Source organism: Danio aesculapii, chromosome 23 (assembly GCF_903798145.1).
Source record: "Danio aesculapii chromosome 23, fDanAes4.1, whole genome shotgun sequence".
Lineage (NCBI taxonomy): Eukaryota > Metazoa > Chordata > Actinopteri > Cypriniformes > Danionidae > Danio > Danio aesculapii.
In genome coordinates this window covers 4343085-4368751 of record NC_079457.1, presented here as the reverse complement: position 1 = coordinate 4368751, position 25667 = coordinate 4343085, and the positions used below count along the sequence as shown (strand labels likewise).

Below are 25667 nucleotides of genomic sequence, written 5' to 3'. Positions count from 1 at the left end.
CTACTGCTACAGCCTACTACAACTGCTACAACCTACTACGACCACTACTACTGCTACGACGACTACTACTACAACCTCTATGACCTACTACTGCACAGCCTACTACAACGACAACCACTACTTCGATGACCACTACTACACAACAAAAACGGCTACTACTACACGACTCTACTACAAACGATAACGACACCGCCACTACTACGATGACTACGACTACTATTTCTACAATGACGACGACTACTACGACCTACTACTGCTTCTACAAACACTATTATAATAATAAATAGTGTAATATTTTAAAACTGCACAATTATGTAAACAGAAGACACAATTGTAAAGAAAAAAATGATGAAATCAATTCAACAGCAGTTTTAGTTATTTTCAGTACACTTGCAAAAACTAGTTTTTTTTCCGATGAACACTTCATAGAGTAATATTTTAATTTATTTAATAAACATAATTGTATTATATTTGCCATATTTGTAATATTTATATACCATTTATTATATAAATATATAAATTCTAAAAGAATAATTAAGCAATATTAAAGAAAGAAATCTATATTATTTTATAAACAGTTTAATAAATAACATTAATAATTGGCTATATAAAACAAATATAATAAAATATGTTTTACACAATACTATAAGGTAAAAAAAGTTGTTTTGAATATAATTGAATAATATATTATGTATGTACAAGTATAACTATTAATGAATATATCAATAACATGCTTAACTTCATGTACAGAAACTGTATCCATTTGTCTCTGATCTGCAAGATGCATCCGTTCTTCTATCAGGAGCTATAAAGAAACTAGAAGGTGTTCATAAAATCGACACAGTGCAGGTAATGAACACCTGTCAAACAAATAAACCCATGCTGTGCTTACCTGAAGATAATTGATCTGACTGTGAAATCAGGATGTGCAGCAGTGCATTAAGGAGCAGGCCGCTCTAATGAAGAATGTGCTGGAAGACGCCAGATTGGTCGAGCTGCAGAGAGGAGGCGGAGCTATGCTGGCACGGCTGAGGCGAGAAACTGACATAAGGTCACCACACTGCGAACAAAGCCGGTGAATATACACATTTGAAGCACACATGTCTGAAATTCAAGTACTTTAACTACTGTTTAACTACTGTTGATGTGAAATCTTATTTTTGTTGCTTATTTAGAGACTTATTTTAGAGATTTGTTATCATCATGACTCCAGTGATACTACAAGTCCTATAGCATTTAAATCTAGCCTATTTTCACTCACCTTGTGGTAAATGATGTGCAACTTTCTTCACAGTGAGGTGATCGATACGGTCACTCATCTGTACAACGGCATGGAGGCAGGTGCACGTTCTGGCCAGAAAGTCCCAACATGTCCCTGCAGCACCTGGACTTCCTGTTGCAGCTGCGACACATGGAGGCCAGGTTTGCACAGGTATAAACACCAAAATGATTAAAACATTCAAATATAGTCTGACTTTAATCTTCTTAAATGACACTGAAATATTCATTGGAAATAAGCCTGGTGTGTTAACTTCCATGAAGAAACATTTTGTAAGCATCACTGTAAAGATGCCATATATGGTTCTTTGCCAGAAAAGGATTGAAGACAAAACAAATTAAAAGAGTCCACCAAACTGCATTTACATGATTAAAATATAGTAAAAATTGTAAAATATTATTGCAATTAAAATTTCTGTTGTGAATATAATGTAAATGTTTATCCTTATTAAACATTTTAATTAATTAATTGTTATTATCAAACGCTGGAATTTCAGCATCATTATTCCAGTATGCAGTAATTTGTTTCTACATTTTATACACTCACTGGCCACTTTATTAGGTACACCTGTCCAACTGCTCGTTAACGCAAATTACATGGCAGCAACTCATTGCATTTAGGCATGTAGACATGGTCAAGACGATCTGCTGCAGTTCAAAGCGAGCATCAGAATGGGGAAGAAAGGGATTTAAGGACTTTGAAAGTGGCATGGTTGTTGCTGCCAGACGGGCTGGTCTGAGTATTTCAGAAACTGCTGATCTACTGGATTTTGCACGCACAACCATCTCTAGGGTTTATAGAGAATGGTCTGAAAAAGAGAAAATATTCAGTGAGCGGCAGTTTCTGTGGGCGCAAATGCTTTATTGATGCCAGAGGTCCGAGGAGAATGGCCAGACTGGTTCCACTAATAGAAAGGCAACAGTAACTCAAATAAGTACTCGTTACAACCGAGGTCTGCAGAAGAGCATCTCTGAACACACACACGTCCAACCGTGAGGCGGATGGGCTACAGCAGCAGGATACCACACCGGGAGCCACTTTTGTCAACTAGGAATAGGAAACTGAGGCAACAATTCACACAGGCTCACCAAAACTGGACAATATAAGATTGGAGAAACGTTGCCTGGTCTGATGAGTCCTCCATTTCTGCTGCCACATTCAATGGTCGGGTCAGAATTTGGCATTAACAACATGAAAGCATGGATCCATCCTGCCTTGTACCAACGGTTCAGGCTGTGTTGGTGGTTTAATGGTGTGGGGATATTTTTCATGGCACACTTTGGGCTCATTAGTACCAATTAAGCATTGTGTCAACACCACAGCCTACCTGAGTATTGTTGCTGACCATGTCCATCCCTTTATTAGTTTCCCCATCTTCTGATTTACTTCCAGCAGGATAACGCGCCATGTCATAAAGCGTGAATCATCTCAGACTGGTTTCTTGAACATGACAAGATGTTCACTGTACTCAAATGACCTCCACAGTCACCAGAACTCAATCCAATAGAGCACCTTTGGGACGTGGTGGAACAGGAGATTCACATCATGGATGTGCAGCTGACAAATCTGCAGCGACTGTGTGATGCTATCATGTCAATATGGAGCAAAATCTCTGAGGAATATTTCCAGTACCCTTGTTGAATCTATGCCACAAAGGATTAAGGCAGTTCTAAAGGCAAAAGGGGTCCAACCCGGTACTAGCAAATTGTACCTAATAAAGTGGCTGGTGAGTGTAGATAGATGTTAATTTATTATTATTGTTGATGTTTTTCTAAGATTATAAGTGTCTTTACTGATTTGCACACCTTGATCTTTACTGTAGATCAAGGAATGGTTCGACACAGAAGGAGAAACGCAGCTCCTGCAGGCTGAATCAGTGGAGGAATCCAGTGAACAAATACAACAAACCCTGCAGACATTTAAAGCTTTTCTCTCTGAAGCAAACGTAAGTAAAACTGAAGAACATTTGCAGTGCACTGCAGCAGAAGTGACTTAAATATGTTAAAGTCAGCATGAAAGTCTTTGTGTTTCTACTGGGACATGTAGAAATCATTGTTTGGAATGTGAACAAATGCAGGCGGAGCTTAATTTTGTCCACTGGGAAAAGGATGGTTGGGGTTAACTATTGGTGGGCCTTATGTGTGACAGTTTGATCCTGCCCATGCAAGTGAACACCAATCAGAAAAGTGAAGTTGTTAAAGATGGAGATGTTATTTTTAAATATAAATGGTAAAAAATAAATGAGCCCAATACTGATCTCTGGGGAACACCAGATTAAACAACACCAACCTGCAATCAACAAACTGCTTACCATCAGAAAAACTAAAAATTATGCCATTTCCATACAGAACCAAAACTGACTTAACAGTAAAGCCGACATAAAAAACAAACTGCCTGCGATCAGAAAAACGGCTTGTTCAACTGCAATGCAGAACAAGAAAGTCCAAAAAAACAAGAACATTTGCAGTGCACTGCTGCAGAACTGACTTGAAAACTTTACAGTCAACTTGAAAATGCAGGTGACAGATTTAACTCACCCCCATGCTGGCCAACACCAATCAGAAAAGGGAGAGACCACCCCTCATGATTGTGAAGCGCTTTGGGTGTGTGGCCATACACAATAAATGCATTATATAAATACACGCATTACATTACAAGTTGTTGAAGATGGAGAAGTTACGTAGAAAGAATTAGGACCAAGTTTGTGTGATATAAATGGTGGTAGGTGCTAAAATATCAATAGTAAAAAATAAGAGCCCAATACTGATCCCTGGGGAACACCGGATTGAACCACAACACACAACACAATAGATTAGGTTCACAAATAATTTTTGCATAATAATGAACAGTGAATATAGTTGAAGTCTGAATTATTAAGCCTGGTTTATACTTCTGCGTCAAGTGATCGGCGTGACCCACGGCGCATGCAACGTGTGTAGCCGTGCATTCATACTTCTGTGCGCCGTTTCTTGTTCTCTGCAATCATGTTGCCGGATGCAGCTGACTAATTCCAGCCCAAAACTATCCAAAAACCGCCGAAATGCAAAATGACCCACCCAGTTATCTGGAACTCACGCTCAGTTCGGGGGTCCTTTTTACCCCGCAAAAATAAATTCAAAATCGCCCAATATGGCAACACTGTCTGCAATAACCTTCCAAACGCTAGTTGCAGCGAGGTGTTTATGTTCCTCTATGTTGAGTTTCTTCGCTGGTGTTTTGTTTTTTTCTGAACGCTTCCTTAATGTTCAAGTGGCTCAAACTCGCTCATTTTAAGGCAGGAACAGTGGTTTCCCAGTGGTTTTGAATTTATCTTAGTGGGTAAAAAGATAAATTCTTTTATCTATAAATTCTCGCAGGCTCTCAGTCCCACCCACACTTGTCAGCGCTACCAAGCCGACCAATCACAGAGCTTGCGCTACGCGTCATTGCGACGTGTAGTTACCATAGACTGTAAAATATATGGACGAGTATCCGTGACGTCACCCATAGGTTTCTGAAAACTGCAAAAGAAGCTACAAGTAGGCGCGGCCAACCGTCGCCATTTTGTTCGCGCATCATCGCACCCACAGCGGGATACCAACAAGGCAAAGAGGCGGAGAGTGAGCGGAGCTACAGACGTCTGTTGGCACTTTGCTTAGACCCGGCAGACAGACTTTACTTTGGGAGAAACGCTTGATACTTCATTACCTGCGACTCGTTGTGTTCTGACCACATGTGCTTGGCTGTACACTATATCAATAAAGTGTTTAGACTTTTAAAAACACTGTAGTAATACATTGAGCCACTAAACATTGTTCTTATGACGTTTTTCTATAGGAGGAAAACACGAATTACTTCCAAACACTTCAGATATAGTCTGTGTTAGTAAATGCAAGACTATTGATGAAATCCAGCATAACACTGTATGACAACGCTTCAGATGACTGATCTAGAGCCTACAGCTAATCAATCTGTCAGATTCTGGAGTGCTTTACGGGTCTAAAGAAAAATATTAATGATAAATGATCTTAAATAAAACAAATACATTTATAGAGATCATATACAAGTATATAACTTTACTCACATGGGAAACGAGGCCACATGAATGGTTTGTGAGAACAATTAAGTGCACATAGTATCCCATCATCTGATAATTGTAAGAAATAAGTCCAAAAGGCAGCTGACTGTGTAAAGCCACATAAAACAACACAAAAATCGATGAATATGCCGAGATCAGTGGCTAATCTGCCGGAATCAGCTGAGGTGACTAGACAGCGAGCAGTGAGACCTAGCTGTCAGTCAAGTGGCCACGCCCTTAATTATGCAAACTTAATATAACCTAAAATAAAGGAAATGGATGTTATAAAAAAAAAACCCTCACAGTTGTCATGGAGGGTAATAATAGCTTTAGAAGCAAAATCGTTCTTTGTACCAGGCTGTAAACACCTTTTTTTCTGCTGTAAAGTTGGCCATTCTAACAGTGGGCTCAATTGCAACTTGCTCTATTATGGAGCCAGGACTAGAGGAATTTTGATGAATTGCAGTTTCAGTTACTTCCGTATTGGCTTCCCGAGGGAGAGCGGGAGGTTGCCGCTTGGTAGTTACATTTTTTGAGAAGTGCACGTCAGCGGGGACTATGCGTTCACGCGTAGGCCGCGCCGTAGCATACGCGTGCGCTTGACAACGAAGCATAAATCAGCATTTAGCCCTCCTGAATTATTAGCCCTCTCTATATTTTATTCCCAATTTCTGTTTAATGGAGATTTTCTTTAACACATGTATAAACGTAATAGTTTTAATAACTCATTTCTAATACTAAATTCTTTTCTCTTGGCCATGATGACAGTAAATAATATTTGAGTAGATATTTTTTCAAGATACTAGTATTCAGCTTAAAGTGACATTTAAAGGCTTAACTAGGTTAATTAGGGTAATTAGGCAGGTCATTGTATAACAGTGGTTTGTTCTGGAGATAAAATAATTGACCTTAATTTTATTCTATAAATAGCTTTTATTCAAGCTGAAATAAAACAAATAAGACTTTCTCCAGAAGAGTAATGTCATAGGAAATACTGCAAATTCCTGAATCTGTTCAACATCATTGGGAAACATTTGAAAAGGAAATTCGCTAATAATTTTGCCTTCAACTGTATGCAGCATGTACTCATTCATAGTGACTTTAAACATCATCTCATCTCTTGCCATGTTAAAAGTCTTTTAAAATATTTCTTGTAATGTTTGTTTTGGTGGAAACAGGAGCGGAAGCACCAGGCGATGATGCTGGTGTCGGATGCGGAGCGCATTCAGGGCCCAAACTATCCCGAGACAGAGGTGTTTCACAGAATGGTGTCCATGTTTAAGTCTAGCGTGTCTGATTTCGTGTCTCGAGCAGAGCGCTGCTGTGAAGAGCTGGCGATGATGGTCTACATCTGCCACATCTGTGAGAGGGTATGGCATGCAGATATACTCATTTCAGTTATAGTACACAAAAATGAAGATTCGGCGCCACATCGGTTTTAAAATTCACAGTTATTTCAATTAAAATCTTACGCAAACATATAAATTCCATTAAAGCCAATTTATGTTATATAAATAAATAAAACTACAATAGTTGTCTTATTCAAGCATGAAAACACACATGCTTGTTTGTTGCGGATCTTAATTACTTGTTAGCAACATAATGGCTTTAATATTCACATCATAGATTTGATTTTAATTTTGTTTGCATAAACAAGAAGCTTATAAAACTGCTAACTGTTATTTCAAATGCTATGTTAAAAATATATGGAAAAAATGGATAAAAAAAGTCACTTCCAGGTTAAGGCTTCAAACCAAAGAGCTTCAGTTAGTCAAACTCAGATAATAAAAGAAATAATGATAATCATGCTGCCACCTAGTGGATTTTATATGCATATGCTATAAATGCACTGAGCACTGAGAACTCTGGCTCAGTTGAACTTTAAAAAACATTTAAAAGACTTCTTTTTGGACAAGTGTTTGATCAACAGTATGTTGAGCTGGTTTTACGTTTGGAGTAATTTGTAATTGGAATTTAACCTGTTTTGATATACATTTTCTTTTACTATAAAGGACTTAGTGACTTCTTGTCTGTTAAAGGTGCTATATAAATACATTCTACTTTACTTACCGTACCTATTTACTTAACTTACCTACCTTACTTAATTTACTTTGTTTAACTTACCTTACTTAATTTTACTTTACTTACGTTAATTACTTAACATACCTTAGTTTACTTACAGTAACTTACATTCATTAACTCCTTACTTCACGTTCTTAATTTACTTTCTTTATTTACCTTTATTTAATTACGTTACTTACTTTACTTGCCTTAACTTACTTACTTACTTTACTTCCTTTCCTTACCTTAGTTACTTTATTTGCCTTAACTTACTTTACTTAACTTACCTTAGTTACTTTACTTACCTTATTTACCGTACTTTCTTGCTTACCTTACTTAACTTATTTACTTAACTTACTTTACTCACTTAGTTACCTTACTTTACTTGCCTTAACTTTCTTACTTTACTTACCTGTTACCTTACTTGCCTTAACTTACCTTAGTTACCTTACTTTACTTGCTTAACTTGCCTTACTTTTTTACTTTTTCTTAACAAATTACTTTGCTTACATTACTTTGCTTACCTTACTTAATTTACTTAACTTACCCTAACTTGCCTTAATTACCTTAGTTACCTTACTTTACTTGTCTTAACTTACTTTACTAACCTTACTTAACTTACCTTAGTTACTTGCCTTAACTTACTTGCCTTAACTTACCTTAATTACCTTAGTTACCTTTACTTGCCTTACTTACCCTACTTATTTAACTTACCTTAGTTACTTTACTTGCCCTAACTTACTTTACTAACCTTACATAACTTACCTTAGTTACTTAATTTACTTACTTTATTTACCTTACTTAGCTTACCTTAGTCACCTTACTTTACTTGCCTTAACTCACTTTACTTACTTGTTACCTTACTTGCCTTAACTAATTTACTTACCTCACTTTACTGGCTTAACTTACCTTACTTAACTTTACTCATCTTACTTTACTTGCCTTAACTTTCTTACTTTACTTACCTACCACCTTACTTGCCTTAACTAACTTACTTTACTTACCTTAGTTACTTTACCTTACTTGCTTAACTTACCTTACTTTTTTTACTTTCTTTCTTAACTTACACTACTTGCTTAACTTACCTTACTTTGCTTACCTTGCATTACTTACCTTACTTAATTTCCTTTTTTTATTTAACTTACATTTGTTACTTCCTTGCCTTAACTTACTTTACTAAGCTTACATAACTTACCTTAGTTACTTGCCTTAATTTAACTTACTTTATTTACCTTACTTAGCTGACCATAGTTACCTTATTTATTTAACTTATTTTTCTTACCTTAGTTACCTTACTTTGCTTGCCTTAACTTACTTTACTTACCTGTTACTTTACTTGCTTAACTTACCCTACTTTATTTCTTTTACTAACTTTCTTTCTAACTTACTTTACTTGCTTAACTTACCTTACTTTGCTTACTTTAACTTACCTTACTTGCCCTAACTTACCGTAATTACCTTAGTTACCTTACTTTACTTGCCTTACTTACTTTATTTATCTTACTTAACTTACTTTACTTGCCTTACGTAACCTACTTAATTCCCTTATCTTAGTTACTTAACTTACTTTACTAACCTTACTTACTTGTTTTAACTTATTTACCTTACTTAACTTACTTTACTAACTTAACTTACTTTACTTGCTTAACTTACCTTACTTTGCTTACTTTAACTTACCTTACTTTACTTGCCCTAACTTACCGTAATTACCTTAGTTACTTTACTTTACTTACTTTATTTATCTTACTTAACTTACTTTACTTGCCTTACATAACCTACTAATTCCCTTATCTTAGTTACTTAACTTACTTACTAACCTTACTTACCTTAGTTTACTTGTTTTAACTTATTTACCTTACTTAACTTACTTTACTAACTTAACTTACTTTACTTGCATAACTTACCTTACTTTGCTTATCTTACTTCACTTACCTACCTTAACTTACTTTACTAACTTATTTACCTTATTTTTTTTACTTGCTTAGCTTACTTTCTTACCTTTACTAAACTTTACTTAGCTTACGTAATTTGGGACACACCTATTGTGCCCCAAAAAAAATGTGTAACTTCTGTTAGCCACCCCTGATCAGTGTTTGTGTTCAGGCTTCAGCCGTGGCAGGCGACTGCAGGCTGTGTTTGGAGCAGGAGTCACTCTGCTGTCCTGCGATGAGCACACTGGGCTCGACTCCACGCTCACCTGCAGAGGCTGGATGAGTTTCCTCCAGAGCTCCTGCAGGATATCCGGACACAGGCCTGTTCACTGAGCAGCTCCAGGGCTCTGCGGGTATGGGACGCCGCCTGGGTGAAGTGTGAGGAGGTGCGGAGGATGCTGGAAGAGAGGCTGATGCTGCTGGAGGGAGATCAGACACACCATGGACATCACACTGACTGTACGGAGACCGCTACAGGTGAGAAAAAAAATTCACAAGAGGGTGAATAATTTAGACTTCAATTGTACATGTTTATCATGAAATTAAAACGTCGGTCATATCACCCAGCACTAGCAGAAGAAGAGCGCGAGTGTGTGCCTGAATCAGAGACACGAGCGAATCGATCCAGAGACAGCATCCACAGCACAGTCACCTGCTTCAACTTCAGATCCAAACCCAGACGAGACTCCAAAAAACAGCAACCACCAAAGAAACCCCGGCAGACTGCAGTCAGAGAGGTAGAAGCAGCAGCAGGAGAGCGGCTCCAGAGCAGAGGGCAGTATCTGGGGCTCCCGTTGGCTGTCAGTGGTTCCCTTGGCAGAACACAGTGAACAGAAGCAGCAGCCGGCGCTCGGAGCTGCACATCACTGAGCCCATCCAGCGGCACAACAGCTTCAGCTCTCAGACACACACGCACACGGAGACGCCTGGAGAAATGAAGGAGAAATACTGCAGACATGCCTGAAAGCCCAAGCAGAAGCATGTGAGTTATAGGAGTTACATTATATTGAAACATCACATTTATATTTATTTACCAAAACACATACTGTACCACGCAGTCGTATCTGTACACATTTTTCAGATTTTAAATGAGGAAAATAAGCATGCGTTATGGATGTGACCAAGAAAGTTTGTGAATTTGCAGTATACACATGCTTGGTAAAAATTCTGTGAATTAAACTGCACACCCAAAAGTATCAGTCATTTAAGGTGGGACAATGTCATTTCTGTCATTTGCGGTAATCAGTAACTTAAAGCAGGTCTGTCAGTCAAAAAACAGCCTATATGACCTGACAGATTTAGAATGGAGCCAAATATGTGTTAAAGCCCAGAACTTGCCAATTAATACTAGATTTAAAATGATCTAATATAACTGGGCAATGCGCACCTATATCACACCTGGAATAACTAAACAAAATTAACCCAACATCCCAGATATACGTTTCAAATGCCAAAAACAAGGGAACATTCTTTCATTGTATCTGGGAATGTGAGGTGATTAAGATTTTCTGGCAAAACGTAATAACATTAATCTCAATTATTTTAAAACACATTCCAGTTACACCTGAAATATGTGCGTTGGGTTTATTCCCAGTTAGCTTGTCATTACCAGGTTATAAAACTAAAACGATTGATATGTGTCTTGTTATTGCAAGGCGTTTGATAGCACTCTATCGGAAGAACATAGAAAGTCCATCGATTGATCACTGGCTGAAAGATTTGACATTACATTGCACTGGAAAGAATCGCCTACAGTATAAAGTGCAAATTAAAGGAGTACCATAAAATTTGGGATCTGTTTATACAATTTTTGGATCATAACTATACAATGGCACAAGCAAATACCTCTCACGCTATTAGTTAATTGATTGATATGTGTATATGTGTATTGGGTAACACTTTATAATAACTACACACTATGAATCATTTACTAAGCATTAGCATCTAGTGAATTTATTATCTGTTAAGCATTAACTCTACAATAATAAACGTTAGTAAGCAGTTTATAACTGCAGTTAGAAATGCTGAATACTTGACTTATAAGCACCTATATAATGTGCTTAATAATTGTATTTTCATACTTAGTTAATGATTTATTTTTCATTACTAAATTAAGTATTTCAGTATTTACAAACCAGTTTATTTAAAAGTAGTTGACGGCTTTCAGAATAATTCAGAATGAGTTAGTAAATGATTATTAAACTATTGAAATCAACATTTATATCTTATTATTCAGGCATATACTAATAGTTTACTAATATGTTAATAAATGCTTTATTAACTCAGCTTCATGCAGTTTTAATCTAAAGTGAGGACTATTTATGCTTTATAAACCCCTTATAAATGACTATTAAAGGCTCAGAATCACATGAACAATAATCTTTGCAATCTTTTCTAAAAAATAAAATTATTGTAGAGTTTAAACATTGCTGAATAACAGGAGTGTCTAAATATGACATAAAACTGGATAAAACAACAACAACATATAATAATTTAACAATATAATAAGATGCAATGTTTAAACTCCAGTTATTTTATTTTAGATAAGGTTGCAAAGATTTATTTTTCATTTGAAGTACAGTTTTATTTGTCTCTTTAAATGAAAAGGAATGAATAATGTCATTTTTCTTGTTTAGAATTAACTGAGCCTTTATTTGTCATTTATAAGGGATTTATAAAGCATAAATAGTGCTCACTTTAGATTAGGTCACAAAACTAGATGAAGTTGAGTTAATAAAGCATTTATTAACATACATATTAACCCTTAATATATGCCTGAATAATAAGACATTAAATGTTGATTTCAATAGTTTATTAATCATTTACTAACTCATTCTGAATGATCCTAAAAACCCTCAACTACTTTACCCACAAATGGTTTGTAAATAATGCATACTTAATTTAGTAATGAAAAATAAATCATTAACAAAGTAGGAAAGTACAAGTATTAAGCACATTATAAATATGTTTGTAAGTCAAGAATTTGTAGCTGCAGTTATAAACTGCTTACTAACGTTTATTAATGTAGAGTTAATGCTTAATAGATAATGAATTCACTATTTGCTAATGCTTAATAAATGATTTATAGTGTGTAGTTATTAAAGTGTTACCGTGTATGTTTGTATGTGGAACAGTATATGTTTTTCTTTGCCTTAGCCCATGTATAACAATACATTTACCTGTTCAACTGAATCTGGATGCTTTGGGGGAGGGGGGGAAGAGTTAAAATGTAAAAAAAAATAAAAAGTGTATTTTCATGCTAAATTTCAAGTGTTTTTTCCTACAATAAAAAAAAATGTTATCATAAAAAACAACCTTAAACTCCAAATATTTAAAAACTGGTGTTAAATAGTAAACAAAACAAATCTCAATATTTTTCATGTGCTATGTTTTTCCCTCTGTCCAAAAGCTTTCACTGATGTGGGAAAGGTAAAGGTACGCTAAAAAGAGCAATGTAACCCTGGAGCACAAAACCAATCCTAAAATGCTGTATATGTACATTTTTGCAGGATCTGAAAATACACTGTATGGGTTATTTGTAGGTTTTTATTATATGCCAAAATCATTAGAATATGAAGCAAAGATCCTGTTTAATGAAGATATAGTAAAGTTCCTACCATAATCATATTAAATCTACAATCCAAATCAAAAATGGTTGGGACAGTATGGAAAACACAAAAAAAAAAAGAAAGTAGTGGTTTGTAAATTTACTTTGACTTGTATTTCACTGCAGACAATTCAATTCAATTCAATTGACCTTTATTTGTATAGCGCTTATACAATGTAGATTGTGTCAAAGCAGCTTCACATAAAAGGTCACAGTAAATAGAACAGTGTAGTTCAGTTTGTAGTGTTTAAGTTCAGTTCAGTTGAGCTCAGTTCAGTGTGGTTTAATAATCACTACCGAGAGTACAAATATTGAAGGCAAATCCAACGATGCGCAGCTCTACAGATCCTGAACCATGCAAGCCAGTGGCGACAATCCAACAAATATTATTTAATGTATTCCTCATATTATTGTTAGATTTTTTCTTTATAATAATAAACACATATACCAATTTTAGTTCTTGCAACACATTTTGAAAAAAGTTGGATCAGTAAAGCATTTACCGCTTTGTATGTTGCCATTTTTTCACAACACCTAAAAGACATTTAGGGACTGAAGACACAAGTGATGAAGTGTTTCAGGTGTAATTTAGTCCCGTTCTTTTTGCCAGCAAGTCTTTAGGTGGGCAACAGTATGAGGTTTTGTCACGATGTGCTTCAAAATGCGCCACAGATTCTCTATTGGAGACAGGTCAGACTGCAGCCAGGCCAGTCAAGTACCTGTATCCTCTTTCTCTGCAGCCAGGACTATAATTTGTGTCTTGTTGAAATATGCATAGGTGTCTCTGGAAAACAAGGCAGCATGTTGTGCTCCAAAATCTCTGTGTACTTTTCAACATTAATGGTGTATCACAGAAGTGCAGGTTTTCTTTGCCAAAAGCACTGACACAACCCCATACCATGACAGACCCTGGCTTTTAGAGTTGTTGCTGGTAACAGTCTGGATGATCTATTTCTTTTTTGGTCCGGTGCACACGGCGTCCATTTCTCCCAAAAAATACCTGAAATACTGATTCATCTGACCACAGTCTGCTTCTGGACACTGTTAAGATAGGGCTTCCTTTTGGCACAGTACAGTTTTCACTGGCATTTTTGGATGTAGCTACGTGTTGTGGTACTTGACAAAGTTGCCGCAGTAGTCCTGAGCCCAAGTGGTGATATCGCTTATAGATGAATGAGGATTCTTGATGCAGTGCCACTTCTGAGATCGGAGATCAAGGTTGTTCAGCTTAGGTTTGCACCCTTGTCCCTTAGGCACTGAAATTCCTGCAGAATCCTTGAATGTGATGCCCTGCTGAAGTTGAGATATCCAAATGTCTTCCTATCTTTCTTTTCCTCGGTTTTTAAACATCTCAATTCTCTCACGTGTTTGTTGGCAAACTGGCGATCCTCAGCCCATCTTTGCTCCTAAAGGACTAGACATTTCTTGGGTGCTGCTTTTGTACCACGTCATAATTACAAACACCTGTTTCAAGTCCCATCAATATTTAATCAATTTACCAGATTACTAGCCCTAAACTGCTCGTGTCCTAACTCTTTTTGGAATGTGTTGCAGGTCTGAATGACAGGAAAGGATGTATATTTACAAATGAAGTAAAGTTGACCAGACAAAACATGAAATATTTTGTGTTCATATTGTCTGTAAAGAAATACAAGTCAAAGTAAATTTGGAAACCACTAATTTCTTATTTGCGTTTTCCTTACTGTCCCAACCTTTTCTGATTTGTAATATATTAGAACTTGGACAACTTTAAATGTAATTTTTTTACACAAATGACTTGTTTTGTGGTCCAGGTCACATAAGAATTTTATGTGACAATAATTGTAAACAACATGGCAAACATGTCTGGCCTGCATTTGAATGGCATGTAAATACCATCCTAAATATAGCTCTAACATGGTGCCATGTGCCTAGATTGTTTTCTATTTGAAAGACTGTTTTAAAAAAAACATTAGCCTTTACAGTACATAGCACCATGTTAGTGCTCTACAGTAGATGTTATTTACATTTCATTTCCTTCTGGATCTACAGAGTTTTATAATTTCAGAAATAAATTCTGACCTGTATTTCCTCACCAGGAAGCTTCAGCGGATCATGGAGGAGCTCCTGCTGACGGAGGTGGAGTACGTCCGCTCTCTGGGATACATCTTGACTCATTATTACCCCCTGCTGTCCAGACCGGACGTCCCGCAGGATCTGCGCGGTCAGCGAGGGCGAATTTTCGGTAATCTGGAGAAACTCTACGACTTTCACTGTCAGCACTTCCAGCAGGAGCTGCAGGCCTGTCAAGCGGAGCCGCTGAGAGCCGGACGCTGCTTCCTCAATCACGTAAGACAACAATATATACTCTTATAATAATCATAATGCTTTCATTTGAAACGTTTACACAGTCTGAATTAACTCTTGTACAAACATCTACTCAAACAGAGGGAGAGTTTTGGACTTTACGCACTTTACAGCAAGAACAAACCTCAATCTGATGCACTAATTCAATCACAGATACTTCAAGGTAAGGAATTTGTGGTTTGCTAAACACTAATCTGCATTTAAATAATTATATAATCAGATTTAATTATTGTATGTTAAAAAAGTTACATCGTTTTATCATAGCAATAAAACTAAATATAAAATATATTGTAATAATTATTATTTTACACACATTAATTGGACAAAAGTGTCTGCTAAATGACTAAATGTAATTAATTATTATTTAATTATATTAAATTAAAATATATTATAAATATTTTAATTACCCACACAAATCTATACAGACACAAATATATAAATACACATATATAAACACTTTTTTACTCAGTACTACAAGTATATTATAATATAAGATTCTATACATTTTGCTATATTATTTATATACATCACATTACATATTGCAGCACTCTGGGTTAAACAAAACTGCTTCATATTATTATTTAATATGATTAAATATCGATATAAAATACATTTAAAAAATTTGTAGTTTAAAATAGTATGTCTATTTTAATATTAACAACACACAACCATACATACATGCAACCGACCATACCTTCATACAACCTACCATACATGCAGCTGACCATAGTTATGCCATACATTCATACAACCGACCATACATACAACTATACAATCATACTGCCATACCTACAACTATACATCCATCCACAAGACTGTAATCAACCCTAACCCCACTTCTGGTGTGGTGTGTTCAGCGTAAGCAGCTGGAGTTGGGTGACAGCATGGATCTGTCCTCATACCTGCTGAAGCCGGTGCAGAGGATCAGTAAATACAGTCTGCTGCTTCAGGAGATCCTGGACGAGTGTGTGTCTGATCAGAGCCCAGAGCGGGAAGAGATCCAGGCGGCGCTGGAGGTGGTGCGATTCCAGCTGCGGCACGGGAACGACCTGCTCACCATGGACGCCATCAGAGACTGCGATGTTAGTGGGACTTTTTTATTAGGGCTGCATGATAATAGGGAAATAAATACTTTTTTGGACAAAATTATTGTAAAATGTACTTTATAATGTAATTTAAATTCCTTTACAAAGATTATCAATTCTGTTAATAATTTAACACATTTTAAACATGATAATTATAATAATTAATTTCTAATAACTGATTTATTTTATCTTTGCCATGATGACAGCACATCATATTTTACTAGTTCTCAACATACTAGTATTCGGCTTAAAGTGACATTTAAAGGCTTAACTAGGTTAATTAGGCAGGTTATTGGACAAGTTTTTTGTTCTAATAGCAAAATCGAAAAAATCTTTTATATAATTTGTTAATATGCATAAAATAAATATGCTTTTATTATAGCCAAACTAAAATAAATAAGACTTTCTACAGAAAAAATTATAATATTACAGCAAATGCTGTGGAAATGCAATTTGCTTACTATACACTCACTATGATCACTTCCTGTGGAACAAGAAAGGACGGAAGAAAGGAAGGAAGGAAGGAAGGAAGCAAAGAAATGAACGAAGGGAGGGAAAGAAAGGAAGGAGGGAAGAAAGTTAAGAAATTAACGAAGGTAGGGAAATAAGGAAAGAAAGAAAAAGAAAAGGAAGGAAGGAAGGAAGCAAAGAAATGAACGAAGGGAGGGAAAGAAAGGAAGGAGGGAAGAAAGTTAAGAAATTAACGAAGGTAGGGAAATAAGGAAAGAAAGGAAAAGGAAAAAAAGAAGAAAGAGAAGAAGGAAGGGATGAAAACAAAGAAATAAATGAACGGAAGGAGGGAAGAAGAAGGAAGAAGGAAGAAGAAAATGAACGAGGTAGGGAAATAAGGAAAGAAAGGAAAAAAGGAAGGAGAGAAGGAAGAAAAAAGAAAGAAGGGGGAAGGAAGGAAAGAAATGAACAAAGGTAGGGAAATAAGAAAAGAAAGAAAGGAGGAAAGGAAGGAAGGAATGAAGGAAGGAAGGAAGGAAAAAATGAACGAAGGTATGGAATAAGAAAAGGAAGGAAGGAAAAAATGAACGAAGGTAGGGAAATAAGAAAAGGAAGGAAGGAAAAAATGAAGGTATGGAAATAAGGAAAGGAAGGCAGGAAGGAAGGAGAGAAGGAGAGATGAAAAAAAGAGAAATGAGTGAAGGAAGAAACAAGGAAATGAATGAAGGAGGGAAAGGAAGAAAGGAAGGAAGGAAGGAAGGAAGGAAGGAAGGAAGAGAGGAAGGAAGGAAGGAAGGAAGGAAGGAAAGAAGGAAGGAAGGAAAGAAAGAAAGAAAGAAAAGAAGCAAGCAAGCAAAAAAAAAATGAAAAAAGAAAGAAAGAAGAAAAGAAAAGAAAGAAAGAAAGAAAGAAAGGAAAAGCAGCAAGCAAGAAAAAAGAATAAAGAAAGAAAGAAAGAAAGAAAGAAAGAAAGAAAAAGAAAAAGAAAAAAAAAAAGAAAAGAAAGAAAGAAAAAGAAGCAAGCAAAGAAATGAAAGAAAGAAGAAAGAGAAATTCTTACACCAGAAATATGAAAGTTATGAAATATTTTCTTTTCTCATTCTGTTTCCTCAGCTAAATCTGAATGAGCAGGGCCAGCTGATTCGGCAGGATGAATTCTGGGTAATTTTCCGTAAGAAACGTTCCCTCAGGCGGGTGTTTCTCTTCCAAGACGTCATTCTCTTTACCAAGACCAAAAAAAAACGACCGAGGAGACGATGTTTACGTTTACAAACTGTCTATCAAGGTAGGTTTATGAAAATCATGTTTCATACATTTCTACATATTGTATATATGCTTCCTGTTTTCATGTGTAGCCTTCTCTCTCACGCACACACTTACATGCACACAGGCTCTGCATCATTTCCACCACCGTGTTCAAACAACACGGAGAACTTAGCATTTATTTTCAAACAATTAGTTTCATTTTCAAATAATACAGCAGCTTTAGGGGTAAAGTTCTCTTAGTGTCTTCTTTATATTTAATTAATTACAGAAATAAATGGTTCTGGATGTCAAAAAATGTATAAAGAATTAAGGTATAATTTGTGTATATTTTAACAGTAAAACAAAAGAAATGCTGTGAAATTTGCAGAAAATCTTGAAAAATTTCACCACATAATAAACCATTTTTGTCACAAAAAACTCCTGGAGAAATCCTGGAGAGACCAAGTATGGTATGGTATGGTATGGTATGGTATAGTATAGGGTGATGCAGTGGCGCAGTAGTTAGTGATGTCGCCTCACAGCAAGAAGGTAGCTGGTTCGAGCTTGGCTGGGTCGTTGGCGTTTCTGTGTGGAGTTTGCATGTTCTCCCTGCATTCGCGGGGTTTCCTCCGGGTGCTCCGGTTTCCCCACAGTCCAAAGACATGTGGTACAGGTGAATTGGGTAGGCTAAATTGTCCGTAGTGTGATGTATGAGTGTGAATGAGTGTGTGTGTGGATGTTTCCCAGAGATGGGTTGCAGCTGGAAGGGCATCTGCTGCGTAAAACATGTGCCGGATAAGTTGGCGGTTCATTCTGCTGTGGCGACCCCGGATCAATTAAGGGACTAAGTCGAAAAGAAAATGAATGAATCAATAGTATAGTATAGTATAGTATAGTATGGTATAGCACAGTATAGTACAGTATTGTATAGTACTGTTGTATACAATATGGTACAGTATTGTAGTGTTGTATAGTATTGTATAGTATAGCATAGTATTGTACAGTATGGTACAGTATAGTATAGCATAGTATAGCATAGTATAGTATATTATAGTATTGTATAGTACAGTATTGTACAGTACAGTATAGTATTGTATAGCATAGCATAGTACAGTATAGCATAGTATAGTATAGTACAATACAATATACAATAATACAATACCATACTATACTGTACTATACTATACTATAAAATGCTATACTGCACTATACTATACAATACCATACTATACTGTACTATACTATACTATGCTATACTGCACTATACAATACAATACCATACTATACCATACAATACCATACTATACTATAATATACTATACTGTACTATACTATAATATACTATACTGTACTATACTACACTATACTATACTGCACTATACAATACAATACCAGTATAGCATAGTATAGTATAGTATAGTATAGTACAGTATAGTATGGTATTGTATTGTATAGTGCATTATAGCATAGTATAGTATAGTGTAGTATAGTATAGTACAGTATAGTATATTATAGTATAGTATGGTATTGTATGGTATAGTATGGTATTGTATTGTATAGTGCAGTATAGTATAGTATAGTATAGTATAGTATAGTATAGTATAGTATAGTATAGTATAGTACAGTATGGTATTGTATAGTATAGTGCAGTATAGCATATTATAGTATAGTATAGTACAGTATAGTATGGTATTGTATAGTATAGTGCAGAATAGCATATCATAGTATAGTATAGTATAGTATAGTATACTAAGAAAATGCCATGTTTGTCTCGAGCACAATATTGAATTAATATAATTTACTCTCTTTACTGAGATTAATTTTATTTTAATCTTTCATTATTATTACCTATTTAATAAGACACATTATTATGAAAGCAACCAATACATTAAGCTCTTTTCAAACCTTAAAAACACCAGATTAAAATTCAAGCATTTTCACAGATATCCAGCATCCGTAAAACCCTGAAAACGTGTGTCGTCTCTCTCTTCAGATTAGCTTGTAAATAGTGTTGAATGTTGTTTTCTACACAGACCTGTGAGATTGGCATGACGCAGTCGTGTGGTCTGAGCGGTCGGAGTTTCGAGATCTGGTTCAGAAGACGACGATCACAGGACACCTACATCCTCCAGGCGGAGACACGGGACATCAAACATGCCTGGACCACAGACCTGGAGCACATACTGTGGGAACAAGCCCTCAAGAGCAGAGGTCAGAGCACAATAATACATGCTAAATCAGGTATTCAGAGACAAAGGGCTAGATTTACTGAACAGCAAATAAGCATGAAAACACAATCCCACGAAAGAGCTCAAATCTGTGAGTGACGTACAGACAGATTAAGAGCAAATTAAAGAGCACAAATGCATCAGGTAATTTACATACTGATTAACAATCTACCAAGAGCAGTACAAATTAAGAATAACACAGACCGGCAATCGCTGTGTTGCCCTCTGGTGTTTCAAATAAACACTAGTGGAGAAAATACTTTGTTCTTTACATCACAGCATTTATTTATACTGCAGGCTCAATTATTTAATTATGCTCAATTTACAGCTACCATAGTTAACACTCACATCAACACACAACTGAAGGCTCCGGATGAGATGTGTAAGAAACTAGCACTACATGGAGGAGCAGTTTGAGAACTAATGTCTGAAATACAACATCTGAACAGTGACTTTAGGTGTGATATTACTATAGTATTAGCAGAGTAACTGATTCTGGTCCATTGAATTAGAAGAAAACAATGCACACCTGAGGTGTAATGGCTGCATTCCCTTTGGTGTGCATTATTATTCTAATAATTCAGCTGGCCATTGTCAATTATTCCTTACATATTGATTAATGATGCATATACTGTAGCAGTAAGCTGACTGTCAAACATCTGTAAATTCAATACAATTCATCTTTATTTCTATAGCCATTTTACAGTGTAGATTGTGTCAAAGCAGCTTAACATGGAAGTTCTGGTAAACTGAAGTGAAGTTTAATTTTAAACTATTTTAAAATTAATGTGCTCATGATTGACCCAGCTGGTCCACATTAGCTAATCATGGTCCTCCAATCAAAGGATCCCAAGTCACTATATATATCCTCTTTTCCTCTCTACAACTATCTTCGTCTGGAAGAAACCCTCCTCCTCCCCTTCTTCCACTTTTATCCAGAATGGGCGGCACGGTGGCCCAGTGACTAGCACTGTTGCCTCACAGCAAGAATACCAATGGCGTTGGGTCTTCAATGGGCCATCTGGTATTTCTGTGCGGAGTTTGCATGTTCTCCCCGTGTCCATGTGGGTTTCCCCCGGGTTTCCTCCCACCATCCAAATGTGCTCTATATTATAGATAAAATAAGCCTAAATCTTTTTTCTAATGTCTTACTCTCAGGAAGTTCACCTTGGCCTCAGCAGCGGGGGAGTTTCAGATCGACCTGAGCTCAGTCTCTCCTCGCCCTGTGAAAGGAGGGAGCCCCGGGCTCAAGGATCCCTTGAGCTCAGGGCTCTCTCCCGGGACAGCACGCCAAACAAGCTATTAATAAATCGTGAGCTAAGTGTGAACTCTTGAAACTGTGTCAGTCCAGTTTTCAGAGTTGACGTTCAGTTTAGTTCAGTTCAGTGTGGTTTAATTTTCACTGCTGAAAGTCCAAACACTGAAGAGCAAATCCATTGATGTGCAGCTCCACAAGTCCCAAACCAAGCAAGCTAGTGGTGACAGTGGCGAGGAATAAAACTTCACCAATTGACTAACGTGAAGGAAAAAAACCTTGACAGTAAATCCTGAGGAGTAGCTATTGTCAATAATCTCATGCCATCAAATTTGCATCTGAAAGGAAAACTCATATAAATGCATATACAAAAGGTCAGCTGCAACACAACTAGGAAATAATAATAAATTCTGTGCCAACCTGATTTCGCCAAGTACGATGCGATCCTGGATTAACATCTATGTTGCTCCTGGAACAACATTCCAATCAGCCAATCAGAATTAAGGGATATGTTTACCGTTCATGTCAAGTTTAGGCTTACGGTTAGGTTTGTGCACTTCTACATGATTGCTATCCACCTATTATTCTCTGATTTTGGGTATAATTTACAGTTATGGTTGGGTTTAGGTGTAGGGAATAAGCATGGATTACCTTTTCAGACAAAAATGATGTTCCAGGATCAACACAGATGTTAATCCAGGATCGCATCGTACTTGGCAAAATCGTGACATGTAAAATTCCGATACCAGTACCGATACCAGTTCCTAAACAATACTTTTTTCGATAGCAGTTTTATAAGATTAGGTTTAACAAGATAACAATGCATTTTGCATCTTGGTACCACATCACAAGACATTTGTTGATTTTCTATAGTATCGAGGTAATTCAATTAAACTCAGGCCTTGTATACACCATTACGTTTTAGGTTTAAAACGGCATTGTAGAATGAAGAAGATCCACGTCCACACTGGCGTTTCACGTAGCGTTTCTAATAAGATCTCCATCCACACTACTTTGCTGAAAACACACATCATGTAATCATACACACACACACACAGGCATGCCCTGCAGCATATGTGGAGGTCTGAGCTCCAGGCAGTCAGCAGGTGCTTTGCACACAAAACCCCAGGTGAGAGCAGCGCAGGTCAGTCAGTTCATCAAGGATATACCGCTGGATCTCATCTCACTATTGTTGTTAAACGTCATATTTAATAAATCCTGTCTCTATCTTTTGACTCTTGTGGTGTTTTAAATGTGAAGACTGTTTCAGTCTTCTAATCTATCAGGTAACGCGTTTTGGCAAAGATAAGTTAATAAATTAACTTATGTAACCACGTATTGCTTGCCTTTATTTCCTATATTGTATTATTGATTGGCATTATTGATTATTAAAACTGATATTCAGCACACACAAAAAATGGTGTTTAGTATTTTTCAATGAAAATAAGAGGCAGTGATGTTATAGGCTCCATTTTGTTATAAACATGCATACAGCGAATATGACGGTCATATAAATATGCACCTACATGATGCCTCAACATTTTTTGGTGTCTGTTAAATTGTTAATATCAAAATGAAAATAGGAAGTTCCATATCCTCCTGAGACCCTGCCCGTTGACTTGTGTCCTCTGTAGTGGACATTGTGTTTTCATGAATGTTCTTTGAATTTTTTGAGCTACTCATAGATGTGAAGTCCTGTTGTACTGTCCAGAGGACATCCTGGGCTTTCTAGTGATATGCCATTTGATTGGCTGGCATGCTAGGAACCACATCTTACACTGCATCCAAATGGCCGACATCCAAACAAGCACATTTTATTGGGAGAAGAGAGGCATGTAAAATTTCGCTTTTTAAATGTTTTTACTATTTTTATTACATATAAATTTGTTTATTAAAGTGTCAGGAACTATAAATTTAGCTTTCAAAGCTGTTACTTGTTTACGTTTCAAAATATCATCCTTTTTTAAATGTCCACTATAGTGGACACCAGGATCATCCTAATGTAATTAATGACTGCATGTTGTAGGGGGCAGAACTGAAGCAGAGAGGAATCTTTACAAGATAGTTGAGGGAGACTTTTATTTAGAGTCTGACAATCAGAGACAATTAGAGAATGACTGTCAGTTTTAAATCGCTTGTATTTTAAATTTGTTTTGGATTAACATCACTTCTTTTGTTTTTGTTTTTTGAGTTCGGCTCTCTTTCACAATTTCAATTTCAATACAACGGAAAAAATGGCTTTGTTTAGTTTTTGTCACATTAATATTGGATTATCCCTTTACAGCCATCCTGTACAGTTTTGTTGAGTGGTGGTCGTTTTGAACTAAAATGGTCCTGTGGTCGACTACAGTGGACATGCTGTAAAATTAAAATAAAAACTAAAATGTAAAAACTCTAAATTGTAGATTTTTTTTAACCCAAAGGATGTAAGAAATCACAGAAAAAAAAAAAAATAAATGTAAAAAATTATTCGGGTCTCATCATGTTTTCATTTTATTGTTAAGACAGTGGAACAACGTAGCCAGGGTGATGTGAATGAGGTTATAAAGTACACTGTTCCCTTTGAAGATTTACCCGACGTGTCCTCAGGACTTTGTTTCAGCATAATTAATTGTACACTTTACCTCTAACTTTTGTGCAAAAATAGTTTCAACACAATTGTTTCATTATATCTTCACAGATTTTCTAGACTTGCTGATTTTTGTGTTTCAGAGTTGAGGAGACAGGAGAGATTGTTTATGGGAACCGGCTGCAAACCTTTCGTAGACATTCAGCCCAGAAACGCAGCTGTCAATCACACTGTGAACGGTGATGTCACTGGAAGAGGTATTTCTCAGCCAATCACACACTGAAAGCAAATGCATGAAACACTTACTTCACTCAGAGTAATAAAATGATGGAAACAGCTTGAAGAATATCCCCAAATGTCAAGTTAATTAGGATTATAACACATGCTAGGAATTTAAATAAAAGCACAATGCATGTTTATATTAAAGGCGACTTCTCTTCTGTTGTCTTTCCTCAATAGGTAGAATTTTTTCTCTCAGAGTCTCAAAGCACAAACTCTTCCAGGTGCGGCTTGAGTCTCTAATATTAATTACACTCTGACATACACCCTAATTAATCGCAACTAATTAATTCAAGCAAATGTTCAGCTGGCGCCAGCTATAATGATGTCCACTTAACACTTGTGCACAGGCTGACAGCAGCTTCTGCTTAATCTTAAAGGGCCAGTTCACCAATAACATCTTACTTTCTTTAGTACGCTGCAAAAATGCATTTCTAACTTGGAGTTTTTGTCTCGTTTCTAATCCGAATATCTACAAATTCTTAAATTAAGAAGCATTTTCTAGACAAGCATAAAATATTGTCTTGTTTTAAGAAACAATATGCCAAAATTAAGTGAGTTTTTCCTAAAAATAAGCGAAATAATCTGCCAATGGGACAAGCAAAATAATCCTGTTTTTCCTTTTGACATACGATTATTTTGTTTGCTCCATTGGCAGATTATTTCGCTTTTTTTGGCATATTATTTCTGAGAACAAGACAATATTTTATGCTTGTCTAGAAAATGCTTCTTCAATTAAAATTTTGTAGATGTTTGGACTAGAAGTGGAGCATAAAATATACTTCGAAAAGCTTTTTCGCTCTTGCTGACTTCCATTATGTGCTTGAAAAATTGTGAATTTGACACCAAACTCTGTTGGCTACCAACATTCTTTACAATATCTACTTGAGATGAATTTTTATTTTAAGGTGAACTATCCTTTAAAGTTTTCGCTTTACACAGCAAGGCTTCACAATTTAATTTCTGTTGCGATGTTGGCAAAATAAACTCTTTTCTAGTCAAATATATGAGCGTTTAATACATCATCAGGCCCTGGTCACTTCATGCCTTTTCTTTGATCAGATATCTGTCTGATTTGTGAAAATGGTTCCACATTTGTCCCCATAAATGTACACATTACATATAAATTCAATCTTCAAAAAACTTGTAAAGAAAGAAATGCAAGTCATATAATCGCAGAAATACGAGATATCGCAATGTCACTTTTTTCCCAATATCGAGCAGCCCTGGTTTCTCTTATTTACACACAAGCTTATTGTGTCTGTTAATGAGCTG

The 25667-nt window shown here is 36.2% G+C and overlaps 1 protein-coding gene across 1 annotated transcript in view; it reads left to right on the top strand.

The window, feature by feature from the left end:
• The window catches only part of si:dkey-65j6.2 (uncharacterized protein KIAA1755), a 196759-nt gene extending 178664 nt beyond the window's left edge, over positions 1-18095 (top strand). Inside the window, exons 16-19 of the mRNA XM_056449287.1 lie at positions 15014-15263; positions 15363-15444; positions 16139-16363; positions 17930-18095. Of these exons, the coding sequence (XP_056305262.1) occupies positions 15014-15263; positions 15363-15444; positions 16139-16143 (337 nt within the window). The 3' untranslated portion in view covers positions 16144-16363; positions 17930-18095. The remainder of the gene's footprint in view (positions 1-15013; positions 15264-15362; positions 15445-16138; positions 16364-17929) is intronic.
• Positions 18096-25667: the final 7572 nt, after the last annotated feature.